The sequence below is a fragment of the Sorex fumeus genome, unplaced genomic scaffold (genome assembly GCF_029834395.1).
Source record: "Sorex fumeus unplaced genomic scaffold, SorFum_2.1 ptg000101l, whole genome shotgun sequence".
NCBI classification, from domain to species: domain Eukaryota; kingdom Metazoa; phylum Chordata; class Mammalia; order Eulipotyphla; family Soricidae; genus Sorex; species Sorex fumeus.
Genome location: NW_026606158.1, coordinates 724,161 through 749,816, shown reverse-complemented (window position 1 = coordinate 749,816; position 25,656 = coordinate 724,161). Strand labels below are relative to the sequence as shown.

The 25,656-nt window shown below is 41.6% G+C and overlaps 1 protein-coding gene across 1 annotated transcript in view; it reads left to right on the top strand.

The window, feature by feature from the left end:
• The first annotated feature begins 2,963 nt into the window (after window positions 1-2,963).
• The window catches only part of LOC130042526 (C-type lectin domain family 4 member A-like), a 56,761-nt gene continuing 34,068 nt past the window's right edge, over window positions 2,964-25,656 (top strand). The window contains exon 1 of the mRNA XM_056134708.1: window positions 2,964-3,045. Within this exon, the coding sequence (XP_055990683.1) occupies window positions 2,964-3,045 (82 nt within the window). The remainder of the gene's footprint in view (window positions 3,046-25,656) is intronic.

The following is a 25,656-nucleotide window of genomic DNA, read 5'->3' as shown; positions in this document are numbered from 1 at the left end:
CTTTGGCACTATTGTGGCAACATGGGAAGATGCTATTGTTGACAAGACCGATGAGGAATATGATCGACTGGTTAAGCACCTCTATGATTGTGCAAGGAGTGCAGAGAGTGGAAAAGCCACAAACAAACGCCTGTCTTCGGAAACTCTCGAGCTCATTTCCCAACATGGTTTGGCACGAGCTTCAGGCAATCACAAGCTAAGGTCTGAGCTCGCAAAGCTGTGCAGAGAAGCAATACAAGAAGTCCTCAGAGAGAGACAGGCAGCAGTGTTGGATCCTCCGTGAGCTGTATTGTGGATTCACTACCAGGATCTCACCATTCTACAAAGAAGTGATTGTTGATGTCAAGAGAGGGGTTCGGCAGGGTGATACCATTTCACCGAAACTCTTCAGTGCCACCCTCGAGAACATCATGCGACGACTGGAATGGGAAGGAATGGGAGTGAAGATAGATGGTCGGCAACTACACCACCTCCGCTTTGCTGATGACATTGTTTTAATAACACCAAACATCAACCAAGTGACACAAATGCTGGCCGACTTTGACCGTGAGTGTGGAAAGGCAGGACTACAGCTGAATCTTACGAAGACAATGTTTATGAGAAACAGCCTCGTTCCTGATGCCCCATTCGCTCTCAACGGAACGACCATCTCTGAATGCAACAGCTATGTGTACCTAGGTCGAGAAGTCAACATGACAAATGACCTGGCACCAGAGCTGTGCAGGAGGAAGAGAGCGGCTTGGAACGCCTTCAAGAACGTCGAAGAAATAGCTAAGAGGACGAAGAACCTCCGGCTCCAGGCACATCTCTTTGATTCCACTGTTCTTCCTGTATTAACATATGCCTCAGAGACCTGGGCCCTATGCAAAGAGGATGAGAACGCTATTCAGGTCTCCCAAAGAAGAATAGAAAGAGCTATGCTTGGAATATCACGTTTCACTCAAATGAGAGAAAGAATCTGAAGTTCTGACATCCGTCGACGATCAAGAATCAGGGATGCTGTCTCGTTTGCCAAGGTGTCAAAAATCAGATGGGCTGGTCACGTAATGAGATTCAAAGACGACCGCTGGACTAGAGCTGTTGCTGACTGGATTCCACAGGATGTCAAAAGACCGCGTGGCCGCCCACCTACCAGATGGTCAGACTTCTTCATCAAGATCATGAACGATCGGTTTGAGGCTCTTCATGTTCCCAGAGCGAACAGATGCCATTGGGCTACACTAGCACGCGACAGGGACAAATGGAGACGTTACTGGCGCCCGCTCGAGCAAATCGACGACTAACGGGAAGTTAAGTGATTAAGTGATTTGATTCTGTTGAGACTGAAGCAGTCATCGAAGCCCTAGCCAAACAGGGCATTCAAACTCAGTACATCAGGATCCTCCATGAGCCATATTATGGATTCACCACCAGGATCTCACCATTCTACAAGGAAGTGATCATCAACGTAAAGAGTGGGGTTCAGCAGGGTGATTCCATTTCACTGAAACTCTTCAGTGCCACCCTCGAGAACGTCATGCAACAACTGAAATGGGAAGAAATAGGAGTGAAGATAGACGGTTGGCAAATACACCACCTCCGCTTCGCTGATGACGTCCTTCTAATAACACCAAGCGTGTGCCAAGTGGCACAACTACTGGCCGAGTTCGACTGCGAGTGTGGAAAGGTTGGGCTGCCCTGAATATCACAAAAACAGGGTAATAAAATTTTATAATTTAGTAATTATAATACTAAATAATTTTGTAATACTGTAATTGGGCAAGCGAGTTTTTGATTCTGAAATGGAAGTGCCTGTGGGTGATTTCACATGAAAGATTTCTTAGTGCTTATGTTCCTCTTTTCTTTCTTTTCTCACTATGTCCAACCTCATGAACAAACCCCAAGTTCAGCAGCTCATACTGTATGATCTCAGGGGGCCACCCAACACCCCCCCCTGGAGCCCCCAGCCCAGCACAAGCAGAAGCGCTTGAGCAACTTTTGCCAAGCGGTCCAGCAGCTGGCCCAGCAGATGCAGCCACAGCCACAGACGCTGGAGTGGCTGGAGCCATGGCGCAGCCAGATGTGGAGTCAGGTGCCGGGTACCAGCCAGGACGAGTGGCAGGAGTGACCCCAGGGCCCAGCCTGCACCAGAGCACGCTGCTCTGGGGGCTGCTCCAGAGGAAAACAAAGACTCGGACCTGTGCTCGCTAGGCTCATGATTCTTCTGTTTGCCCTTGTCCTCGGCCCCTCCCCCATATTTTTGTAGGCCCGTAACTCCCAGGTCCCTCAGCGGGCACAGACCAACGCCCCGACCTACCCCTAAAAGTTTTCCAGCATTATAGGGAAGGAATCCCTGGACAGCAGCACCTGGCAGGTGTTGCACCATGCATCCCAAGCCCTGCCTGTCTGCAGGGATCTCGCAGCAGTCACACTCCAGGGCCACTGGAGTGACTCATTGGTGTCCGGTTCTTGCATCCCCTCGGGTCAGGCTGGGCACATGACTGTGGCCTTCGGGAGCCCAGGAAGGGACCTGGTGCAACTTGCAACCTCCAGGAGGGTGACCTGAGGGTCCCCACGAGGCACAGACCTGCATCCCACACTCCCCACAGTGGTCAGTGGGGTGGTAACTGGCCATCCACACTGGTCACGGAATCCCATCTCCACCAGTGCTCAAGATATGCTTCATGTATCTGTGGGAAATAAAGGTATTACTAAAAAGAAAAGTTCCTCTTTTCTTTCCCCTCCCATATCTTCTATTTGGTTTCCAAGTTCCGATTTTTATTACATTTTTTCTTCTAGTTTAAGGCCTATGACCTTTGCTCTGTTTGTCTTAGGGTCAAACGTCAGGCTGAGGGTTTTTATTCTCTTGCGCTTCCTCCTAGCCTGTGTGATTAGGGCACCTCGGTGCTCCTGCAGAGCTGTTCAAAGTGTTCTCAGGATGATGAGAAGGCTGGTGTGAAGAGAGCACAGCGCCTCTTGTCAGTATGCCGATGGAGAGCAAGTGCGGTGAAATGAGATTCAAAAATGGACCCATGTCCTTGGGCCCCCTATCACAGGCTCCTGCAGGTAAGAAACATTTTCTGCAAAGTTCATAATGAGATAAAGGATGGGAAAGAAAGAGTGTCAGCGAAGCATAGGTGATATCAGGTGCTGTTTTTTTTAGATTGGATGCAATTGGGAAATGTAGAACATGATTCTTTTATTTTGGGGTCTCCCTAACAATGCACAGGGACCGTGAGAGCCAGTCCTAGTGATACTTTGTCAAGTGTCTGAACATGTCTTGAGACCATCAGGTTGTTGGGTGCTGTGTGTCAGATCCTCTCTGTTCAGGACCACATTCTGCAATGTCTAGAGAATGACGTAAGGTTTAGCAAATGCCCTTGTGCTTTTTCTCCCATCACAAGGAGAGAATAATATTTTTTAAAATTTATTTATTGAATCACTGTGGGAAAAACTACAAAGCTTTCAGGTTTAAGTCTCGGTCATGAAATGATCAAACACATTTCCCTTCACCAGTACTTATTTTTCACCACAAAGAACCCCAATATACCCCCTCCCACCCCTCCCAATGCCTGTGATGCAGATGAATTATACTTAACACTCTATCTACTTTGATTACATTCATTATTTCGACAAAATATGCACCATTGTTGTTTACAGTTTACATCCAACAATCAGAACTGCTGAAAAGGCATTGTGAAATAATTTGTTTTCTACAGTTAGCTATGAGAACCATATGATGCTGCGCGGCCGCAATAGCAATTTTAGATTTCTGATATTTTACTTATTAAGCCTGGAAGTATTTCTGCCAAGAGACAGGTAAGTACAAGATTGGTTTCTGTGGCCCTGGAGCCATTGCCGTGCCGGAGAGCTGCTCGTGACCTCAGTAGGGCGTGAAGGACGAGCCGGGAACGCGCCCCTTCCCATGAGGTTTCAGTTGCCCCGTCACTGCCAGCTCATACCTGGCTTTCCAAAAAGCTCCAAGGAGGCCGCCAGAAGAGAGTAAATCTTAAGTGGGAATTATTCACCAAATAGGTGTGACCTTAGTTTAATGACATGATAAAGGTTAACTCTAAAGACTTAGCTAACTGCTATGGCATTATTTAAAGAAGGACAAAATTTTGTGGAAAAATCTAAATAATTATTTGCCTGTAAAATGAAATACTTTGCAATACAAAAAAGAGTGTTGAAAAACTGCCATTGAAAGATTTTTCTGGTAGTGAAATGGCAGTAGAGCTTTGGTGGGAAGTATGATCAGACTTACAAAATATACGATTGCGAAGACAACCCACTGAAATTCCATAGTTTTGCAAATCAACAAAAAATATATATACCTACTATGTGTTAAAAAGTAGATTCTTAAATAATATGTAGTGATCCAATCATTTTGTAAAATAAATGTTCAATTAAAATTGTTCATATTTGAATAAAAATACTTGTATTATATTCAAATCATATATTTAAATCATTGCAGTTCAACATATTACAATTTAGTAACAGAAATATTTAATATTAAAATATATTATTATCAAAATATTAAAAATAGGAATCCTCAATTGTAGGAACTTATGCTCTTACATGTTTTCCTAAATTTCTACAGTGAATATTATTACTTCCTTCTCTTGTAAGTGTCATATTGCTTGCATTAATCACAAAAAAGAGAGAAGAGAAAAGACTGGCCTAACTGTATTATTGATGAACGAACCTAATTTGATTTCTCTTGCAGCTCCCAAAGAGAAAACTAGGTTTTCAAAGCTGAACACTTGTTGCCCCAAACTACTTCTTGCTGCATTGCTGATTCTTCTGTTGCTGAAAATTTTGTTTTTAATTACATTTATCAGTAAGTAGCTAATTGAATCTAGATGGGGTATCACCCTTACCTAAAGAGATAGCATCCTTTAGACACTGGCAATTAACAATGGATTTAATCAGAAAAGTGAAAGAGAAATCTTCTCTAGGTGAAATGTAAAAATGAGGCATCCACTAGGAACTTGGTTCTTTATTTGAATTTACTTACTCTTCCATGAGATAATGAAACCAGTTCTACTTGGAGAAAGTAAAGTGTGTTTGCCTGTGCCCACATTCGTGTTGTAAAGAGAAATGCCCTCTAGGACATCACTACCTACATTAGACTGTTGGGAAAATGAGGAGAAATATCTGTTCATTAATAGTGTTGTTCAGGCCCTTTAAATGCAGATACATAGTTTTGGATGACCTAACAGAAAAGGAAATGGGAAAAATATTTCAGACAAGATTTCCTATTGAATATTTAGCTTATTCTTTTTTATCCTAGCCTATGTAGGTCTTCAAAAAGTCAGTTGCAAAGATATCCATACCCTGCTATCTGCAATGTGCACAATCTTGGCTTTAATTAAAAAAAATTAGGGCATACCAGGAAGTGTTCAGGATTTATTCCTCACTCTGTTCTCAGGTGCCACTCCTGTTGGGGCTCAGGGAGCCATCCATCTACTGTCCTATGTCTTCGGATATTAGTTTTAAGTATTTATAAATTTTACCTGCACATGTTTGGATGTATATTTCATTCATTTATTTGGTCATTCAAGATACAATCATGGCTGCCCACTTTTATTTTTCAGCACTGGGGGGGCAATCAGAAAATCCAAAAAAAGCCATAGGGAAATACTCCCGCAATATCAAGAAGTTCCGTGAAGAGTAGAAAATTGTCAAATCATTGTTTTCAACACTAAATAATTGTGTGTGAGAGAAACACAGAGGCAGATAGATTTCCTGAAGGAAAGATTTTCTGAGCCATATGTATAAAAATAACAGAGAGGTAAGATAGCATAGGAAAATTTGGACAGCTTAATTGTACATAGCTGGAACATATAATGTTAAGTGAACGGTGAGAAATAAAGTTGTAGATACAAAGAATAAATGGTCCTCAGAGCATGAAGAGTGCTGTGTACAGTACTAATAGTCTGGAATTTTGTTTTATTGTTTTGGGGATATTACTCCATGGTGCTCATGGCTATTGATTCAGAACTTGGGGTTGCCCCATGAGATGCTGAGGATTGGACTCATGAGTAACTGCATGGGAAGCATGAAGTCAGCACTTGGAGCTCCTTCTCCAGCCCCAAGTTTGTTTTCTCCCCCTGCCGAGGGAAGAGATAAATGATTTTTTTTAAAAACAACTCTCTTTTTAAATGTATAAAGCAGTTTACACTTAGTGGTTAAAATAACAAGCATCTGTTTCTGTGATTTGCAGTTTTTTTTCCCTTTATTTTATTTTATTTTTTTTAAAGTTGTAGATTTACAATTTTTTGTGCTTTGGTTTCAATTATACAATGATCAGGTACCCATCCCTCCACCAGTGCCCATTTTCCACCACCATGGATAATATCCCTCCCACCCCCATCCCCCCATCCCCCCTGTCTCTGTGGCAGGGCAATCCCCTGTGTTCTCTCTCTCCGTTTGGGTGTTGTGGTCTGCAAAAGAGGCATTGAGTGGCAAACATGTTCAGTCCATAGTCTACTTTCGACATGCATCTCCCCTCCTGGGAGGATCCTCCAAACATCCTTTATTTGGTGCTCCCTTCTCTATCTGAACTGCCCTTTCCTCTAGGATACCCGGCTGGCCTCTAAGTTATGGAGTAATCCTCCTGGTACTGATCTCAGCTATTCTTGGGTATTAATCTCATACTTTGTTACTTTATATCCCCCAGATGAATGCAATCTTTCTATGTCTATCCCTCTCTTTCTGACTCATTTCACTTAGCATGATACTTTCCATATTGTACCACTTGTATGTAAATTTCATGACTTCATCTTTTCTAACAGCTACATAGTACTCCATTGTGTAGATGTACCAAAGTTTCTTTAACCAGTCATCTGGTCTTGGGCATTCAGGATTTGCAGTTTTAACCAATCAACTGGGAGGTTCTTTTTATTTGACTGAAATCATTCCCACATTAGCAGTCAGGTAACAGTTGGGGACAAATTTGTGTTTGATTAAGACTATGTCAGTTGGCAATTTGGTCACATGTATTTTATAATTCCGCAGACTAGCCTGAGTTTATCACACGGTGACTTTTAGGTTTCGAAAGTGGACATCACAGAAATTTCTTGAAACCACAGCACAGAACTGATAAGAATTGTTCTCTATATTCTGATGGCTCAGGAAGCTTTAAAATCATCCCAGTTTTCCAATCCTCTCCTGTCTCCCCAATGCTGATGTGTGAAGGACTGCACCCAGGTCCACACATTTGACATGCAAACATTCTACCATTGATAACAAACTCCCTCAGACAAAGTAAAGGACGTCTTAGAGTCGTCTCAAGTTGAAGTGATGTAGAATTAGACTCTAATTGTTGAAGAGTAACATTGAATATGAGTGTGGCCACAGGAGAGTTGGAAACTTTTGGACATTTTGAATATATCACAATTATTGAGAGTCACTGTAGAATTTAAAAACTGGAAGAGATATGGTGATCAAATTTGACCTATAGAAGAAATACGCATTTGATGGTGTTAATTGAACTTAAACAAAGTTCAAACAGAAAATAGAATACCAATTCATTGTCCATTTACAAAACAGTGAAAACTTAGCTATTCGATTTTTAAAAGATGCAAGAAGACTCTTGAGATTAAGAAGAATCAGAAAGAGGGTGGATGGAGGGGGGTGATGGGAGGGTACCTGGGGACACTGGTGCTGGGAAATGTACACTGATGGAGGTGTGGGTGTTGAACACTGTGTCACTGAAATCTAATCATGAACATATTTGGAAGGGTCTATCTCACACTGATTCAGTAAAAATGTTTAAATAAAGAGATATCATAAATAAAAGCGAGGCAGAAACTGGAAACAGTGGGGTCCCTCGAATGAAATGAAGAGAGTTGTGTTCAAGAATTGCAAGAGGTCAGGAATTGCAGGAGATCAAGAAGAAAACCTTGTTTTTTTTTTTTTTTTTAAAAATTGAATCACCATGAGATAGTTACATAGCTTTCATGTTTGAGTTTCAGTCATCCAATGATTGAACACCCATTCCTTCACCAGTGCACATTTTCCATCACCAATGTCCTCAGTATACCTCCACCATCCCAGCCCTCCCCGTGCTTCCATGGCAGACTATTACCCCCATACTCTCTCTCTCTACTTTTGGGCATTATGGTCTACAATATAGATACTGAGAGGCTATCATGTTTGGTCCTTTATCTACTTTCAGCACACATCTCCCATCGAAATTCCTCCAACAGTTATTAACTTAGTGATCCCAAGAAGAGAATCTTTAGAAGTGTCCCAAGCATGTGGTTGTAGCACTACAGAGTGGAGTGTGAAGTGGAAGGCAGCATTGTTGTTTGGGGAGATAGAGGGAGGTGAGGAAGAAAGAGACAAATTCCGTCGTTTACAGGGGGAGGTAGGTCTACCTCTAAATTATGAGAGGTTGATTGTACTGGTGTGCAGCGAAGTGACAGTTGGGATAGATGAAAGGGAAAGGGATAAAGAAACAAATGTCCCTTCCTCCCAATTAGATTTAAAAAATTGTCTGCAGGTAACCTATATCTCAGAATTGATGGTTTTCTTCCCCAAAGACATGATTTTACATCCTCAGATAGAAACGGTTAACTATTTATCACCTCTTTACCCTTCTCCAAGGCTTAGCATTTGCATGTTTTTCACCAGTTACTGTTGAACGTGAGGGTGGATAATTGCCCTTAGGTCATTATACAAGAATTATCATAGCATCTTTTCTCCCATTCTGAAAAATGTCTGCAGTTTCAAGATCTGTAGGATTAGAATGTTCTAAATGCTCGGCAATGAGATACTTTTTTTCAGTTAGCATATTTCTACATTTTTTTTTATTAGTGGGTTTCATTCAAGAAAGTAAAAGTTAAGGAAAAAGCCTTAGCAGTACGAGGAAAATGAATGGTATTATTATTTTTTTAGGTTTCTTTCAAAGCTATTTTAAACTTGTTCAAGAAGAAACGTTTACCCAAGAAGTGATTCACACTTTGTTGGAATGTAGGAAAGAAAACTTGGTCATGGAAGGTAAGAGCTAATAGACCTATAATGAGTTGCTGAATGTAAGGGTAAAGATCAAAAATCAAATGTTCCAGAAGGTTCTAGGGTGAGGCATACTTTAATGCAGTTTCAAAATAGTTTTAAGTGTACATATATATCAGGCTTAAATTATTTTGTGAGCGTATCTTTGATTAATCTGTGAAAATGCGATTGCATAGCTTTTGGGTTTCTTCTCTTTCTTTTTGTCACACCTGAAGGTGCTCAGGGCTCAACATTGGTTCTTCATTTAGGGATCACTCTTGGTGGCTCTGAGTACATTATGGGGTGTCGTGGTGAAATCCAGGTCAGCCATATGGAAGACAAGTGCCCTGCCCTCTACTACCACTCCATTGGATTTCTTCAGTCTTCATTTCTTATGTTCACTCTTATTTACCTCACATGTCTGTTAAAACTCACTTCCTCAAGAGAGATCTCATACAGTTGTGTTTTAAGAAAGCAGAAATCTTTCATGCATATAAATGGTTTCCTAGAGAATACACAGTTGGGTAGGGTTGAAGCTGTGATATTCTGTTGTGTTTCAGTTTCCTCCACTTTTGAAGGTACCAGAATGGCAACACAATGTCACTGTGGGTTGCAATGACACAACAAACTGAGCACCTTAAACAATTGATATTTATTTTCTTCTAAACCCTGAAGAGGCTGAAGGGCTGAGGTCAGGTACCAACAGGATTGGTTTCTGTTGAGGAAGGTGTCTGGCTCATGGGTAGCTGTTTTCCTGCTGCGACCTCAAATGACTTCTCATCTTTTACATAGGGCAGGGAGAGAGGAGAAGGACAGAAGGAGAGAGGGAAAGGAGGTGAGAGAAGAAAATGAAAAGAAAGAGAGCGTAGAAAGAGAGGAAGAAGGAGATATGGAGAAGAGGGAGAGAGGGCAGGAGACAGAGGGAGAAACATTTCCAGTACATCTTCCTCTTTTAGAAAGGTTGAAAGTTTTCCTGGGTTAAAAGGTCCTACTCTTCTGACTCAACTTAACCAAACTTAAACAAACCAGAGTGTTTTATTTTCTAAAAGACTCTGCTCTAAATCTAATCTCATTGAGGCTCACAGTTCAAACATATGTGTTTTAGGGGAACATAATTAAAACCATGGTCATTTTATTTCATTTTTTTCTTTTTATTAGTGAAACACCATGAAGTACAGTTGTAGATTTACAATTTTTTTGTGCTTGGATTTCGATTATATAATGATCAAATACCCATCCCTCCATCAGTGCCCACTTTCGACCACCAACCATGGTCATTTTTGAGAATTCAGTGGTTCTTGTTATAAAGAGAAATTTTTCCATTGAAAACGGGACATTTTTGCATTTTCTTCTATGATTCTGAAATTTTTATTTTAAGTCCTCCCACATATACGTTTTCAGGGCTACTCTGGCACTATGCTTTGGGGTCACTCCAGGTGAGAGCCAGGGAACCACAGTGGTACTAGATACTGAATTTGGATCTGCCATGTACAGGCAAACACTCTACCCATGGACTCTTTCTCCAGCTCCCAAGTCCTGAACATTGAACAATACTTTTATTCTAGCTACCTTTACTGACTACACACAGGCAAGGAAATGGGGAAATGCCTGTTCCTGCCTGATGCAGGTGGGTTCAACCTACACAATGCCTCAAGGGGACAGATCCTGGAACTATGCAGTAAACATGGGCTCTGTGATTTCACAGGATCTCTTTTGCTCTTTAATTTTTCACAACACACATACTTAAAAATACTTGTCTCTGGCCAAAGGGTTAAACTAGTCTTGTATGTGGTTAACCATGGTTTTATTTCTGGCACTAAATCTGACCCCCTAAAGGCCAACAAAGCTTGTTCCTGAACATAGAGCCAGGAGTAGCCCCTGAACACTGATGGGTGTGATCCCCAAATAATAAAAACATCACTTGTCTTATACGTACTAATATGGCCAAGTATCAACACAGGCAAATCCTGGAGCTGCTGCCCAAAGGATTGGAAGCCATTTGGTTCAAGTTGCTACTTTTTTTCTTCTGAGAAAAGAAATTGGACTGGCAGCAAGAAGCACTGTGAAGGGATGCAGGCGCATCTGCTGGTGGTCGACAGCAAGGAGGAGCAGGTACTTTCCGGTCAACGTTGGAGTCACGATCCTGCCAGCTCCGTCCCCTGCTCCTGCTTGGGAGGAAGTTCTCATGGTCAGGGGTGTTGCTGCCGTGGCATAAGGCTATTTTAATAGATGGGACTGGGCATCAAGTCTTTGCATTCTACACCGTCTTTTGATTCCAACTAAATCTTCCCCTTGCACTCCCCCATAATATTGTGGAAAATTGAGAGTATTATATGGAGGCTTGAGTGAAAGATGGGTATATTTGAACCTGAAATATCAGTTAATTATGTGAACCTACTTGCATTTTTTAAATTATTACTTTTTCTTTGGGGGCTATTTTTGACCGTGTGACTAGAGGTGTTCCTAACAGAGAGGTTAGTCTACTGGCATCTGAGCTGGTTTTGGTGTGACAGCCTTAAGCTTGACTTCTAGCATTTTGTAGCCAAAATTTAGAACTTCTGGTAGATCAGGGTGGCCTGACCCTTATGGTCTTCAAGCACTAATAAAATAACAACAACTGCCACAAAAATAAGCAGAAAGAAGATATAAACCATACATGAACAATTAAAAAAAAGCCATAAAGTGAAATCGGAAAGGAAAAAACAGTGATGAAGTGAAATAACTTCAGAAGTTATCAAAGGAAAGAGAATTCATGTCAATAATTGCTCTCTAGAACTTTGAAGTCTCCCATCTTCTACTGATGAAATGGGGGTGGGTGTGAGATGATGATTCACTGTGAGCACGGACAGAAACCTCTGGCTGGTGTGCTGGGCACTGCAGTTCTCAAGTGGACTCTGCTCTGAATTCTCCGAATAAAAATGCTAATGCTGGGCTGCAGTGATAGCCCAGCGGGTAGGGCATTTGCTTTGCACGTGGATGACCGGGTTTGATTCCCAGCATCCCATATCATCCCCCAAGCACTGTCAGGAGTAATTCCTGAGTGCATGACCCAGGAGTAACCTCTGCTGGGTGTGATCCAAAAAGCAAAAAACAAAACAAAACAAAACAACAAACTTCAAATTGTCAAAGGGGTAAAGGAAATTGTGTCAGTGGAGCATCCTTAGGTATGAGACAGAACCCTTCAGGAATGGAATTTGTGTTCTTAGAAAGGAGAACCCCTCATACTTCTTTTCCTCCTCTCCATATAAGCTCTCTATGAGAGGTATCAATTTTGAAGAAGAAAGGGGGTCTTTTCCTGATCATGCGGTTCTTCTGATCTCAGGACCTCGTACTGCATAACTACTTCAGTTGTTTATAAGCTGCCTTGTCTGTGGGGCTTTGTTGAGAGGCCTGAACACCTAAGATAAACATCATCTTCCCAAGAGATGCCTTTGATCTTGTATTATTCAGCCACAGAAGACGTAGACCTCTGTACTGGACACTGGGTGCCTTTTCATGGACCCTTTTTTTGGTGTTCTCTATTCCCTATGCTTATAAAGGTCTCAAAATCTAGGTGAAGGCTATAAGCTCTAATTCACTTCTAATCTTTCCTAGGACTTTATTATCAAGAATTTAAAAAAGAATTGTGATTATTATTTGGGGCTGTCAGATCTGAAGAATGGTCAATGGGAATGGGTTAATGAGACACCATACAATCAAAGTGCCACGTGAGTATTGAATTTGGTAAGGGGATCCTGACTCCTGCAATCTGTAGAGACTTCAGGGTGTTCCAACTAGCAGCTTTAAAATAATATAGCTCAAGCATAACTTCCGGACATTAATTTTTATATGTAAATTTGCATTCTGCTACTAATCACCTCAAGAACTGAGTAAAGCATTATTTTCTTGTTGTCTGTGTAGAAATGAGGACATTGAATTTAGATTACTCAGGAAAACTTTCCTGTAGTGGCAATGATTATCTTCCAGCCCACGTTTATTTGATATGAACGCCTGGTTTTTTTGATATTTATATTTGCTCGAGTGGGCCCAGTAATGTCTCCATTTTGAGACTTGTTGTTACTGTGTTTGGCTTATCGAATATGTCACGGCTAGTTTGCCAAGCTTTGCCGCGTGGGCGAGATACTCTTGGTAGCTTGCCAGGCTCTCCGAGAGGGGCGGAGGAATCGAACCTGGCTCTGCCGAGCTGGCTGCACCCAAGGCAAACACCCTACCACTGTGCTATCACTCCATGATAATAAAGTTCATTTCAAGAAAAATCACAGCCATTCTTAAAATGTAAGCCTTGCCTAAAGCAATAAGAGAGATTCTGATAGTCCTTTCTACCTTATATTTATGTAGGTGAAAAAAATCTCTTAGGCCAGAAATAAAGTATAACAGCTAGTGTGTTAGCCTTGCACGCCCTCCCTCTTGCCCCTGATCTATCCCTAGCAGCTCATATGGTCCCTCAAACACTTACAGGAGTAATTCCTAAGTGAAGAGTCAGAATATCCCCTGAGCAATGCTGGGTGTGACCCAAAAAGCAAAACAAAAATAAAAACAAAAAGCCCAACTTGTAGATCCTTAAGTACAATTTAGTTAGCTTATAGAGACTCATAGGAACTATTTGAAATGTATAGGGATAGACTCCAGTTTGATTATTTTATATTAAGAAGAGAATAAGATCCTATAATGTTAGATAACATAGCAGAATGAGAGAAATTTATTATAAGAAATGTAATTTTATTTATTTAGTTTAAAATTGTGGGCTGGAATGATAGCACAGAAGTAGCGCGTTTGCCTTGCATGCGGCCCACCCAGCCAACTCGGGTTCAATTCCTCCGCCCTCTCAGAGAGCCCGGTAAGCTACTGAGAGTATCTTGCCCGCATGGCAAAGCCTGGCAAGCAACCTGTGACGTATTCGATATGCCAAACACAGTAACAATAAGTCTTACAATGGTGATGTTACTGGGCCCGCTCGAGCAAATTGATGAATAATGGGAGGACAGTGACAGTTAAAAACTGTTATTTCCCCTTAAACTTTATATAAACACTGATCTATACAAAGTTGTTCATGATGATTTGTTTTACCGGCACTCAACATTCCAACTCCAATACCTCCACCATTGTCTCCAGCTTTTCCAACCAGCCCTTCAGCCTTTCAGCATGCTGTCAATAATTTATTTTATATTGTTTATCATCAGTGGTTTGCCAACAGAATGATCATAAAATATTTCCCTAGAAGAAAGCTAGTGAAGATTTTTGTATCTCACCATTGTTCCATAGGTTCTTGTATAAGAGATTACTAAGATATTGAAACAGGTTAAGCCTTTTTTCTATATTTTTTAAATTGAGATTGGTTGCCTTTTCCATTACATCGCATTCAATCTGGTATGCTATTCTTGGTTTATCATTGTTATAGAATTTTTGATGTTGTGCACCCTCAAATGTTTCAGGAAGTCCAATTTTTTTTATTAGTGAAACACCATGAGGTACAGTTATAGACTTACAAATTTTTGTGCTTGGGTCTCAGTTATACAATGATCAAGTACCCATCCCTCCGCCAGTGCCCATCCTCCACAACCATGGGTCCCAGCATCCCTCCCACCCCCCGTCCCCCTATACCCCCTGCCTCTGTGGCAGGGCATTCCCTTTTGTTCTCTCTCTCTCCTTTTGGGTCCTGTGGTTTGCAAGAGAGGCATTGAGTGGCAATAATGTTTGGTCTATAGTCTACTTTCAGCATGCTTCCCCATCCTGGGAGGATCCTCCCAACACCCTTGATTTGGTGCTCCCTTCTCTATCTGAGCTTCCTTTTCCCCTAGCACATGTGGCTGGCCTCCAAGTTATGGAGCAAAATTCCTGGTACTAATCTTGGCCACTCCTGGGTGTCAGTCTCCCATTCTGTTACTTTATGTTCCCCAGATGCATGCAATCTTTCTGTGTCTATCTCGTTCTTTCTGACTCATTTCGCTTAACATGATACTTTCCATGTAGTACCATTTGTATGTAAATTTCATGAGAAGTCCAAAATTTTTGATGGGTGATATGGCAGGAGTTAAATTTTTAACTCAGGCAGCCTTAGATCATGTGTGTATGAGACAAAAAGGGTCTCCAGAGTACAGAGGGATGGAAGGAGGTAGACCATCCCTAAATCTGTGAAAGCCTGGAGATTTCAGTTGCAATATCTGCATACCTGAGCGTTTTTTAAAAATTGAATCACCATGAGATACAGTTACAAAGCTTTCATTTTGAGTTTCAGTCATACAAGGATCAACCACACATCCCTCCACCAGTGCACATTTTCTACCACCAATGTCCCCCATATCCCCCTACCCCCATCCCAGCCCTCCCACTGACTCTATGGCAGACACTTTTCCCCATAATCCTCTCTAGTTTTTGCATTTCTGAGCTTTTCCCATGGATATATTTCTGGGTGAGGCTCATCCTGAGCAGTGGCGTCTGGCCAGGAGCATGGAGGCAATTGTGGAGTGTGCTGCTGGGGCTCTCAGTAGACGCTAGGCTCATCCAGCCCTCTCTGGTCTGTCCTCGATGACTAAACCTTGCGAGGGGTCTAGAAGCATCAAATCAAAGATATTTTAAACAAGTCTCATACTCCAAAAGTCGTACATAAAAAGCCCATGCTATCAATATAAACAGAATAATTTTTTTTTTCACTAAAGGAGCCCATGAAATCAGGGCATAGCATGGACTGAGAGAGGCAGGTCTGCAGGGAGGGTGTCTGATACAATGGGATGGAGCAGCTCTTGGGGACTGCAGCCCCATTTTCAGGGGAAATGCCAGCAACAGATGGATGGGCCTTGTGCGAGGAGTGGGGATGCAATGATTTGTGTGTCTCTGACCTGACCTTCATAACGCTCTATGGCAGCCCTTGCTTCACTGTCTCTTTTCAAAGACAGTTTGAGAAACATACTTACCCTGTTTTCCTTTTTCAGGTTCTGGCACCCAGGTGAACCCAATTATGATAATGAACATTGTGTTTCGTTAGATTTTCGTCTCCTAGAGCACTCTTGGGGCTGGAATGATATCTCTTGTAATGTGCGTATGCATTCAATTTGTGAGATGTTGAAAATCTCCTTATGAATGGAACATTCTCCATGATCCTGTGGTACAGTTGTCCTTGTTGATTTCAGAGAGACCTAATTTGCTTTTGCGTATCTCTTACAATGAATCAACAAAGAAGCTTTCTGTCGTCTACCACTTATGATGAATCAGTGTACCTACTTCTACATTTATTCATTCAAAAAATCAACAATTGTTTCTCAAAAAATTAGAAATTGAACTCCCATTTGACCCAGCAGTACAACTTCTGGGACTATATGCCAGGGATGCAAAAAAGTATAGTAGAAATAGCATCTTCACCTGCATGTTCATTGAAGCACTGTTTGGAATAACCAGAATCTGGAAAAAACTCAAGTGCCCGAGAACAGACAACTGGTCAAAGAAACTTTGGTACATCTACTCAATGGAATACTAAGCAGCTGTCAGAAAAAGATGAAGTAATGAAAACTTGCATATAAGTGGATCAACAGGGAAAGTATCATGTTAAGTGTGTTAGAAAAAGAGGGATAGGCATAGAAAGATTGCACTCATTTGTGGAATATAAAGTAACAGAATGGGAGACTAACACCCAAGAATAGGAGAGATAGGTACCAGAAGGATTGATCCGTGACTTGGAAGCCTGCCTCACATGCTGGGGGAAAACGCAGCTCAGATAGACAGGGGACCACCATTAAAAGAGTCCTTCGAGAGCCCTCTCAGGATGGGACATGCGTGCTGTAAGTAGACTATAGACCGAACATGATGGCCTCTTAATGCCTGTATTGCAAACCACAACCCCCAAAAGGAGAGAGAGAGAGCAAGTGGGAATGCACATTTCACAGAGGCGGGGTGGGGGTAGGGGAGAGATACTGGGATCACTGGTGGTGGAGAATGGGCACTGGTGGGGGGATGGATACTGGATGATTGTGTAACTGAAATGTAAGCATGAAAGTTTGTTACTGTACTTTATGGTGATTCATTAAAAAAAATAAAAAACAAATCAACAGTTATGGAACATTTTCCGGTGAAGACACCAAATCAGAGAACCTTTTCATTGACGACTAGAGGGAACCTGAGTCTCCTAATTTTTGTCTAATTGCTCAGGGCTTAGCCGTGCTTACATTATGTGGCTCCCTATTTCCAATGCTCTCTTTATGGATTGATCAATAGAAAAATAATCCCAAGTATTGATTTTTTTCTGAGATAGATATGTCATTCTGAACTGAAATCTCATTATAAAACATTTGGAAATCAATACATGTTTTGAAAGAAAAGTTTTAGTTTGATCCAGTACATTCTATGTTTAATCATTTGTTGGGTGATGAACAGACTGTTTCTCAGGTATTTTGATATTATTTTGGTGTTATTATAGCGTATGATATTTTAAAATATCAGTTATGAAGACAGAGATAAAATGAAAATCTTTTCTGGGGAATAAAGGCTTCTAGGATTGGTTGGCCTCACCATGGGAGCCCAAAATAGGCAGGAAAATCCAGGGAAGACTTTTAAAACCAGAACCCTTTCTTCTTAACTCCAGGCATTGGAAAACAGAGCTTTTATTTGGGGGAGGGGTGGCAATAAAGTTCTTTATTAATAGCTTTCTTTTTCTTTCTCCTTATTTCATGAAAACAGTGTGATTTACAAAGTTACTCAAAGTTGAGTTTTAGACATACAGTATAGCAGCACTGATCCCACCACCAGTGCCTACTTCCCTCTGACCTCCAGCAGTATGCCCAGGTCCCCCCCCCCCCCCAACCCTCTTTCCACCCCCCAGCTGCCCTCTTGTCAGGTACCTTTCTAAGTTTGGTTGTTGAAGTCTTGATTTCAGTGTTGTTGACTCTGTGGTTTGGATATTTGCATGTATCATTCTTTTCTATTTCTTTTTCTTCTTGGGTCCCCTCCAGCATTACAGGGCTTACTCCTAGCTCATGAAATCAGGAATTACTCTTGGTGGTGCTCAGGGGACTGTAAGGGATGCTGAGAATGGAACCTGGGTCGGCCTCATGCAAGGCAAATGCCCTACCAGCTGTGCTATCACTCCAACCATGGATGTATCATTCTTTATCACCAGCTTTGTACCTTAATCCCCTGATCTGGTTCCTTCTTTCTCTCCCCTCCAGTCTTTCTCCTCCCTGTACTCTGGGCCCAAGGTTGATCTGGGCACTTCCCCTTTAAAACATTGCATTTATGTGATATTTCGAATAAACGAATGAAGAATGTTTATATTTTAAATATCTCTCTGCTCCAGATCACCTTGTAAGAACCAGGTGCTCAGGCTGTGGCCTGGGTACTGAACCAGAAAGCTATAAAGCTCTTTTGAGAACCTGTGTTTGCTACGAAGGTACTCTGGGTATCACCACACAAAATTTTTTCTCTTGTCAAGGAGAAATAAACCTGATTTCATGTGCCTCAGCCCTGTCCTTTGATTTTGCTCCCATGGATGGACAAGAGACTAGCATTACGAGGCTTCCTTGGCAATAATTTTTGGTCTCAGTATCATACTTGTTCTGTGTGAAATTCTGATAAAATGGTATATTTATATTTTCTTTTTAGTAAGGTTCTTACCATATGCTACAATATAAAATAGCATATTTGATAGACTGGGGCCCCTGTCTGTTGCAGACATAGGGACAGAGACAGAAGTTCAGGAATAGAAGTTTATTGGGGTGCATTCCCAGATGAACTCTGCATTGGTCCCTGGAGTGGCTGGGTTAGAGCTTTGACCTGGAGAGACTAGTCAGGCTTTAAAGTGTCTCGGGAGGGAAAAAGTGCAAACATGGTGGAATGTGTTGGACCTGGCCTTCTGTTTTCTGTACCGGGCCCTGATGTGAGGAAGTCTCGTAGCTTTCTAGGTGGGTTATAAATCCTGTCCTCTGGATTGGGGGGGGCGTGATCTTTGATTTTGAGACTGTTGCTATCTCAGACCCAGTCAACCTGTGGTCACAGAAAACCTCACAAAATTTATAGTAAAATCTATAACATATTGTCTATTATGATCATTGTAATTAATCATGATGAATATCTTTCTCACTGTGGTTATCCCATGGACTTCTTGAGTCTATGTGCTTGATGCAACCAAGTAATCGCACTTGTCACTCTCTTTTTGAATTCATCTGATGTCTAGTCACTTTTATACATACTAAATATGTCCATGGTATGAAGGATTTGCTAGTTTATTTTCAAGAAAGCAATTTGCATTCTCTGGTAATAAGGAATTGATTTGCAGTAACTGTAGGGAAGTATGATTTCAGCAAAATTGGTTGGAATAAAGGAAGATGAAAAACCTTGGGAGTAATTTTTTTTGGAAAAGTAGAGTTAGCATGAAAGGCATTGAAGTAGTGATAGTGATACTTATCAGTCTCACAATTCTCTTTCCTCTGCATTGCCCTTTATAAATCTGGCTCAGATGTTGTTTCCTTTCATTTTCTCTAAAGTCAGTATCAAATTCTGTTCATATAACTGACTATGAAAACTTTGTATTTAAAAGTGATATTTGGTGGTATGGTACCTCCAACAGGTCAACCTGTACCTGCAGAAGAGGGTGTATCAGCAGTTTGATAGTGCCTTCAGGTTTCCTGACACTCAAAAAATTGATGCTGTGCCTTTAGCCAGACCCTAGCATCTTGGAATCAAGTTTACGAAGAAATTAAACAGCCAAAAGTTAGGTACGAGGGACACACATCCAAAAACCTCCTCTGCCTCAGCTCTACAAGCTCATTGTAATCTTGAAAGAGATCAAAATCCACAGTTAATCTCAGACCTGTGCATGGCTGAACAGATCTGGGTAAATCGAGAGGAGGGTGTTGGCCTGATGGCCCGCCCAAGCAGATCTCCTAGCAGCTACTTGCTTCCACAATCCAAAATTGCTGCTATAGCCCTGGCCTGACTCCACCATCTTAGGTTGGATCTCACCAAGATATAATCTATTGATAATTCTGGTATGTGAGCTTTGTGACTGAGATCTCCAGACTTTCCAAATTGGAGTGGGCTACCTCCCCCCACTTCCCAATACTCCTGGAAGCATTGGCAGTCACTCCCACGAACCATCTCTGGTGCCACTCTGTAAGCTCTACTACTGGCCTTATTTCAGAGACCCATAAATAAATCTCGAAAGAGATAAAAGACTCAGGTAAGCTTGGACTCATGCATTGCTGAGCAGATGGGTAAATCGGAGAAGGGTGGGTTGGCCTGTGTCCGCCCAAGAAGAGGCCCCAGCAGCCACTTGCTTCCAATAATCCAAAATCACTGCCATACCCCTGGCCTGACTCCATGTCTCAGGATGAACCTCACCAAGATATAATCTGTTGAAAATTCTGGTATGTGGGTTTTGTGACTGAAATCTCCAGGCTTTCTCGGAGTCAGCATGGGCTACCTTCCCTGGCCTCCGTGTACTTCCGGAAGCCTCGGCAGCCACATCCCAAAGCTTCCACCCGTTTGAAAAGCTACTTCAGCCTTACCATCCCATGAAAATAACAAATGCCCTGAACAAACACCATGACCTCTTATTGCCTGTATTGCAAAACCAAATTTCACTAAAGGAAAAGAAGAGAAAGAACAAGAAGGAAACTACCTCTCATAGAGGGAGGTTGGGGTAGGGGTTGGGGCTAGAGATGGTGATGGGAAAACAAGGGACATTGGTGGTGGGAGATGTGCACTGGTGGAGGGATGGATGCTCGATTATTGTATGACTGAAACCCAATTTTGAACTTTTTTTTAATGGTCTATCTCATGGATATCCCATTATATTTAAATAAAAGGAATGTGGAGTTCATGCCCAATTCAATCAGCTAAATCAATGACGGAATAAATAGTTCTCCTACATAAAAATAATATTAAAAACAAAAATAAAATAAAAGTGATATTTAAGTGAAGATATAGCTTTCGAATTCTAGTCAACGAACTGAACTTTAAAAAATAACATAGTTCTTTGTATTTATTTTAAAAATTTTACTTTTTTGGCTCTTGGGGTCACATCACACCTATCGATGCTCAAGGATTATTCCTGGTTCTGTACACAGGAATTACTCCAGGAAGTGGTCAGGTGAGTAGATGGGATTCCCAGGATCCAACCTGGGTCAGCTGAGTGCCAGGCAAATGCCCTACCTGATGCCTTATTGCTCTGTCCCAAATAGTCTCTTTTAAATACAAATTAGAAATCTTTTTATTCCTGTGCAAAAGAGAGCATAATTACTTTGAAAAAAATATGCTTTATTATGAATAGTAACAAAATGTCCTTAAGAGTATTTTGTATGTATAAAACGAAAGATTCTTCATTATTCTCATAGCTTCACATGACAATGATTTCTTTTTGAAAAATTAATTTTATTTTAAAGGCCCTCCCGTTGATCGTCGATTTGTTCGAGCGGGCCCAGTAACGTCTCCATTGGAGACTTTGTTGTTACTGTGTCTGGCATATCGAATACTCTCGGTAGCTTGCCGGGCTCGCCGAGAGGGGCGGAGGAATCGAACTCGGGTCGGCCATGTTGGCCACTTGTAAGGCGAACGCCCTACCCGCTGTGCTATTTTATTTTATTAAAATAATTAAAAATTGAATCACTATGAGATAGACCATTACAAAGCTGTTCATTACGGAGTTTCATTCATAGAGTGTTCCAACACCCATCCATCCACCGATGTACACTTCCCAGCTAATACTTGTTTTTAAACACTAAATTCAGAGGTGGCTTCTCATTCTGTAATAAAGAAATTCATTAAAGTAGAGTTGGAGCACGATTCTACACAAAAAAGAAACTATTCAATCAACTGCTATCTCTGAAAATATCAATAAATATTTAAATGAAAGTGTAATAGTGTTATCACAGTGAATAAAGTGCAGAATGTTTCATTTCAATTGATTGAATTTAATTATATTTTTTACATAGCAGATACTCTACGGTAAATTTTTTATGTTAAATAGTATGCATTTAAAATTTTTTAAAAAGAGGCATTCCCAAATTACTCTTCAAATGACTCCAGTTAAAAGTTCTGCTTAGTCACCTGCTATAGAGGCAGCCAGGGGGTGGGAGGTGGGGGGGTGATAGGAGGGAACCTGGGGACTCTGGTGCTGGGATATATACACTGGCGGAGGGATGGGTGTTGGAATACTTTATGACTGAAATCCAATCATCAACAGCTTTGCAAGGGTCTATCTCACAGTGATTCAATTAAACAATTGAAATAAAATAAAATAAAAAAAATAGTTCTGCTTAGCAGGGCCAGATAGACCTAAGAGTGGTTAAGTTTACCTGACTTACATGCAATTAGGCTAATTTTTTAAATAAAATATCAGCTTTATTGAAGTACCAACATACACAACACTATATATGCTTCTATTTATAAGAAGGTATTCTGTGATGGGAGGCAAACATTATTTACACACGCCTCCCATCACAGAATACCTTCTTATCTCCATCAATATCTCTTGGGCCACACGCAGCCTCTCTTCTACCCAATGAACAATTTTATGGACAAACCATCTTTCTGATGACTTTGGTCCTTTGTTGTTCCCTTACTGTTTCTTTCTATCCCACATGAAAGAGACCTGTAAAAGTATTTATTGTTTTTGCTTTTGTTTATAGTCACGATTGGACATGCTCAGGGGTTACCCCTGGCTCCGCACTAAGGAATTACTCCTGGCAGTTTTGGGGGAGCATACGTGACACAGGGGATGGAACCCTGGTCAGCTGTGTGCAAGGCAAGTGTCCTATCCACTATACTATTGCTCTGGCACCACAAGTAAGTTTCTTCTAGTCACATAAAGGACTGAGAAACAAGAAAAGGGAGAAAACTTGAACAAAATCTTTGTGTTGAATTGGAATTAGAGGTATTATTACAGAACCATTGTTGCAAGGGAGAAAGAAAATAAGTGATGGAGTTGAACAGTAAACATTTGGGAAGAGTTAAATCTATGGTGTGCTCTAGAAAGATTCCACAAGGAGGATTTAATTGTTGATGTTTCCTCCTGTTCCAGGAGCATAACACTCCCATGTAGCTTTTAGTTGAGCTCCTTCTCCATTCTGAGATTTTTCTTTTATCAACGACTAGTTCCAGATGTGTTTTGTCTGTGCTGGGGCACCCAGTGGTGCCAGATATGAAATCTGGCTGACCTGCTTGTCCTGCTTGTAATGCATGCCTTTAGCCCATGGACTATCTTTCCAGTCCTCCTTCTCCATTCTAATGGCATTACATTTTTCTAAAAAAAAAAAAGTAAGATCTACATCTGCATAATTTTCTGTTGTGGAGTGGGACGGGGGGAGGCTGGAAGTGAGAGAAGGGAAATCTAGAGTTTCCTCTTCCTCTAATCTCTGATAGAGAATGCGAACTTTGGGAGATGGTGGACATGTCTATGGCTAGGGTTAGGTTTAGGGTTTGTTTAGAGTTACAAAGTGAGAGAAGATTTATGATAAAGTTAATAAACAACTCCAAGGGGAAAGGGGCCCCAAGGAGCAGTGTCAAGAACCATCTGATCTCATGACTACACTCATTCGTGGAATATAAAGTAACACCATAGGAGACTAACACCTAAGGATGGTAGAGATAATTGCCAGTAGGATGGAACCACGGCTTGGAAGAAGGCCTCATATGCTGGGAGAAAAGGCAGCTGGGATAGAGAAGGGACTACTAAGTAAATGATGGTTGGAGGATCGCTCAGGATGTAGATGTGCGCTGAAAGTAGACTATGGACCAAACATGTTGACCTCTTAGTACCTGTATTGCAAACCATAACACCCAAAAGGAGAGAGAGACAGAGAGACAGAGAGAGACAGAAAGAGACAGAGAGAGAGACAGAGACAGAGAGGGGGAAGTGAATGTACCTGGCACAGAGGCAGGGGTGGGAAGGGATGGGGGCTGGGAGGGATACTGGGAGCATTGGTAATGGAGAATGGGCACTGGTGGAAGGTTGGGTGCTCTTTCTTTGTATGACTGAAACATAACCGTGAAAGTTTGTAAATCTTTAACTGTATTTCACGGTGATTCAAATTAAAAAAACACACACACAAACATAAATGAAATGCAAAAAAAAAAAAAAAGAGAGCCATAAGATCTCAAATCCTCCTTGCTGGTATATGAAGGGATGCTGACTGCTAGAAGAAAGAAAGAAGGTTAACTGTGTGCTGTTTCTTCTTGGTCTTCTTTACCCTGATAAGTCACACACGGTGAGGGACATGCAACATAAACGAGCATGTGCCCAGGGTTGGTCTTCAATCGTGTTTGAGTGCATAGGCCCACAGATGCTTGAGTGTTTTCCATTTTCTAAATTAAAATGTTATTGATTTACAAGTAGTTCAGGTCTTAAAAGTTCTGGAGTCGGGCTTTTCATCTCTATGTTTGTGTGAGCTTTAACCATACCCCACTGAAATTCTAGATCCCTCATTCTGATCAAATGGCTCTCACTCACCCTTTCCTTTTCCTCTGGTTTCCATGATAGTTTTTAGAGTCCAAAGGTTTAAATGAGATTTGTTCTGTCTTCAAAATTTTTGAAAACTTTGAGTTTAGTTCCTGACACCACCAAACTTTTGCAGGTCTTGTTACTGTGTGAGTGTAATGTTAAATATTTTAAATGCCTGAACACAATTTTTTTAAAAAAATGTATCTTTGATATAGTTTTTTTAAAGATAAAAATAGTGAATCACCATTTAAAATATTCTTTTTTTTATAATTTATTTCTTTATTGAATCAATGTGGGAAAAGTTACAGAGCTTTCGGGTTTAGGTCTCAGTCATGTAAATATCAAACACATTTCCCTTTACCAATATTTATTTTTAACCGCAAACCCCAATAGAACCCCACCTCCCACCCCTCCCAATTCCTGTGAGGCAGTTGAGTTCTAGTTAATACTCTACTTTGACTAGATACCTTGTTTCGATAGAAGATGAACAATTATTGTTTAGGGTTTACGACCCCCCCCAATCAGACACGCTGAAACAGCGTTATGAAATGATTTGCTTTCTACAACTTTGTTTAAGAATAAAATGATGTCGCGCGGCCGCTATCGCGGGCGTGCGGTTTTGGATTTCTACTATTTTACTTATTAACCCTGGAAGAATTTCTATTAAAAGTTAGATAGTTAAGAGATTGGTTTCTGTGCTCTGGAGTCGTGGCCGTGCTGGAGAGCCGCTCGTGGGGGGCAGCTGGCGACCTCGGTCGGGCGTGAAGGACGGCCCATTACGCCCCCCCTTCCCATGAGGTCCCTGCCGCCCCCCCCTCCCGCGGCTCAAACCTGCTGTCCACAAGGCTCCCGTGTGGCCGCCATCTTTCTTTCCCGAGAGGATTGGGCGAGTGGGTCAACACCCTTTCCCCCTCCGGGCAGGCATGCTGGCGCGGTTTAACACATAGTCCATTTGCTTTTCTGCTCCAAGCGGGTGGCTCTCTGTGCTAAGTCCTTGTGCCTCCGGGGCCGTGGCCGTGCCAGAGAGCCGCTCATGGGGGGCAGCTGGCGACCTCGGTCGGGCGTGAAGGACGGCCCATTATGCCTCCCTTCCCATGAGGTCCCTGCTGCCCCCCCCCCCCTCCCGCGGCTCAAACCTGCTGTCCACAAGGCTCCCGTGTGGCCGCCATCTTTCTTTACCGAGAGCTAAAATATTCTTAATAAAGATTTTTTTTCCAAAAAACAGGAGCGTCAATTATTTAGTTGATCTCTGG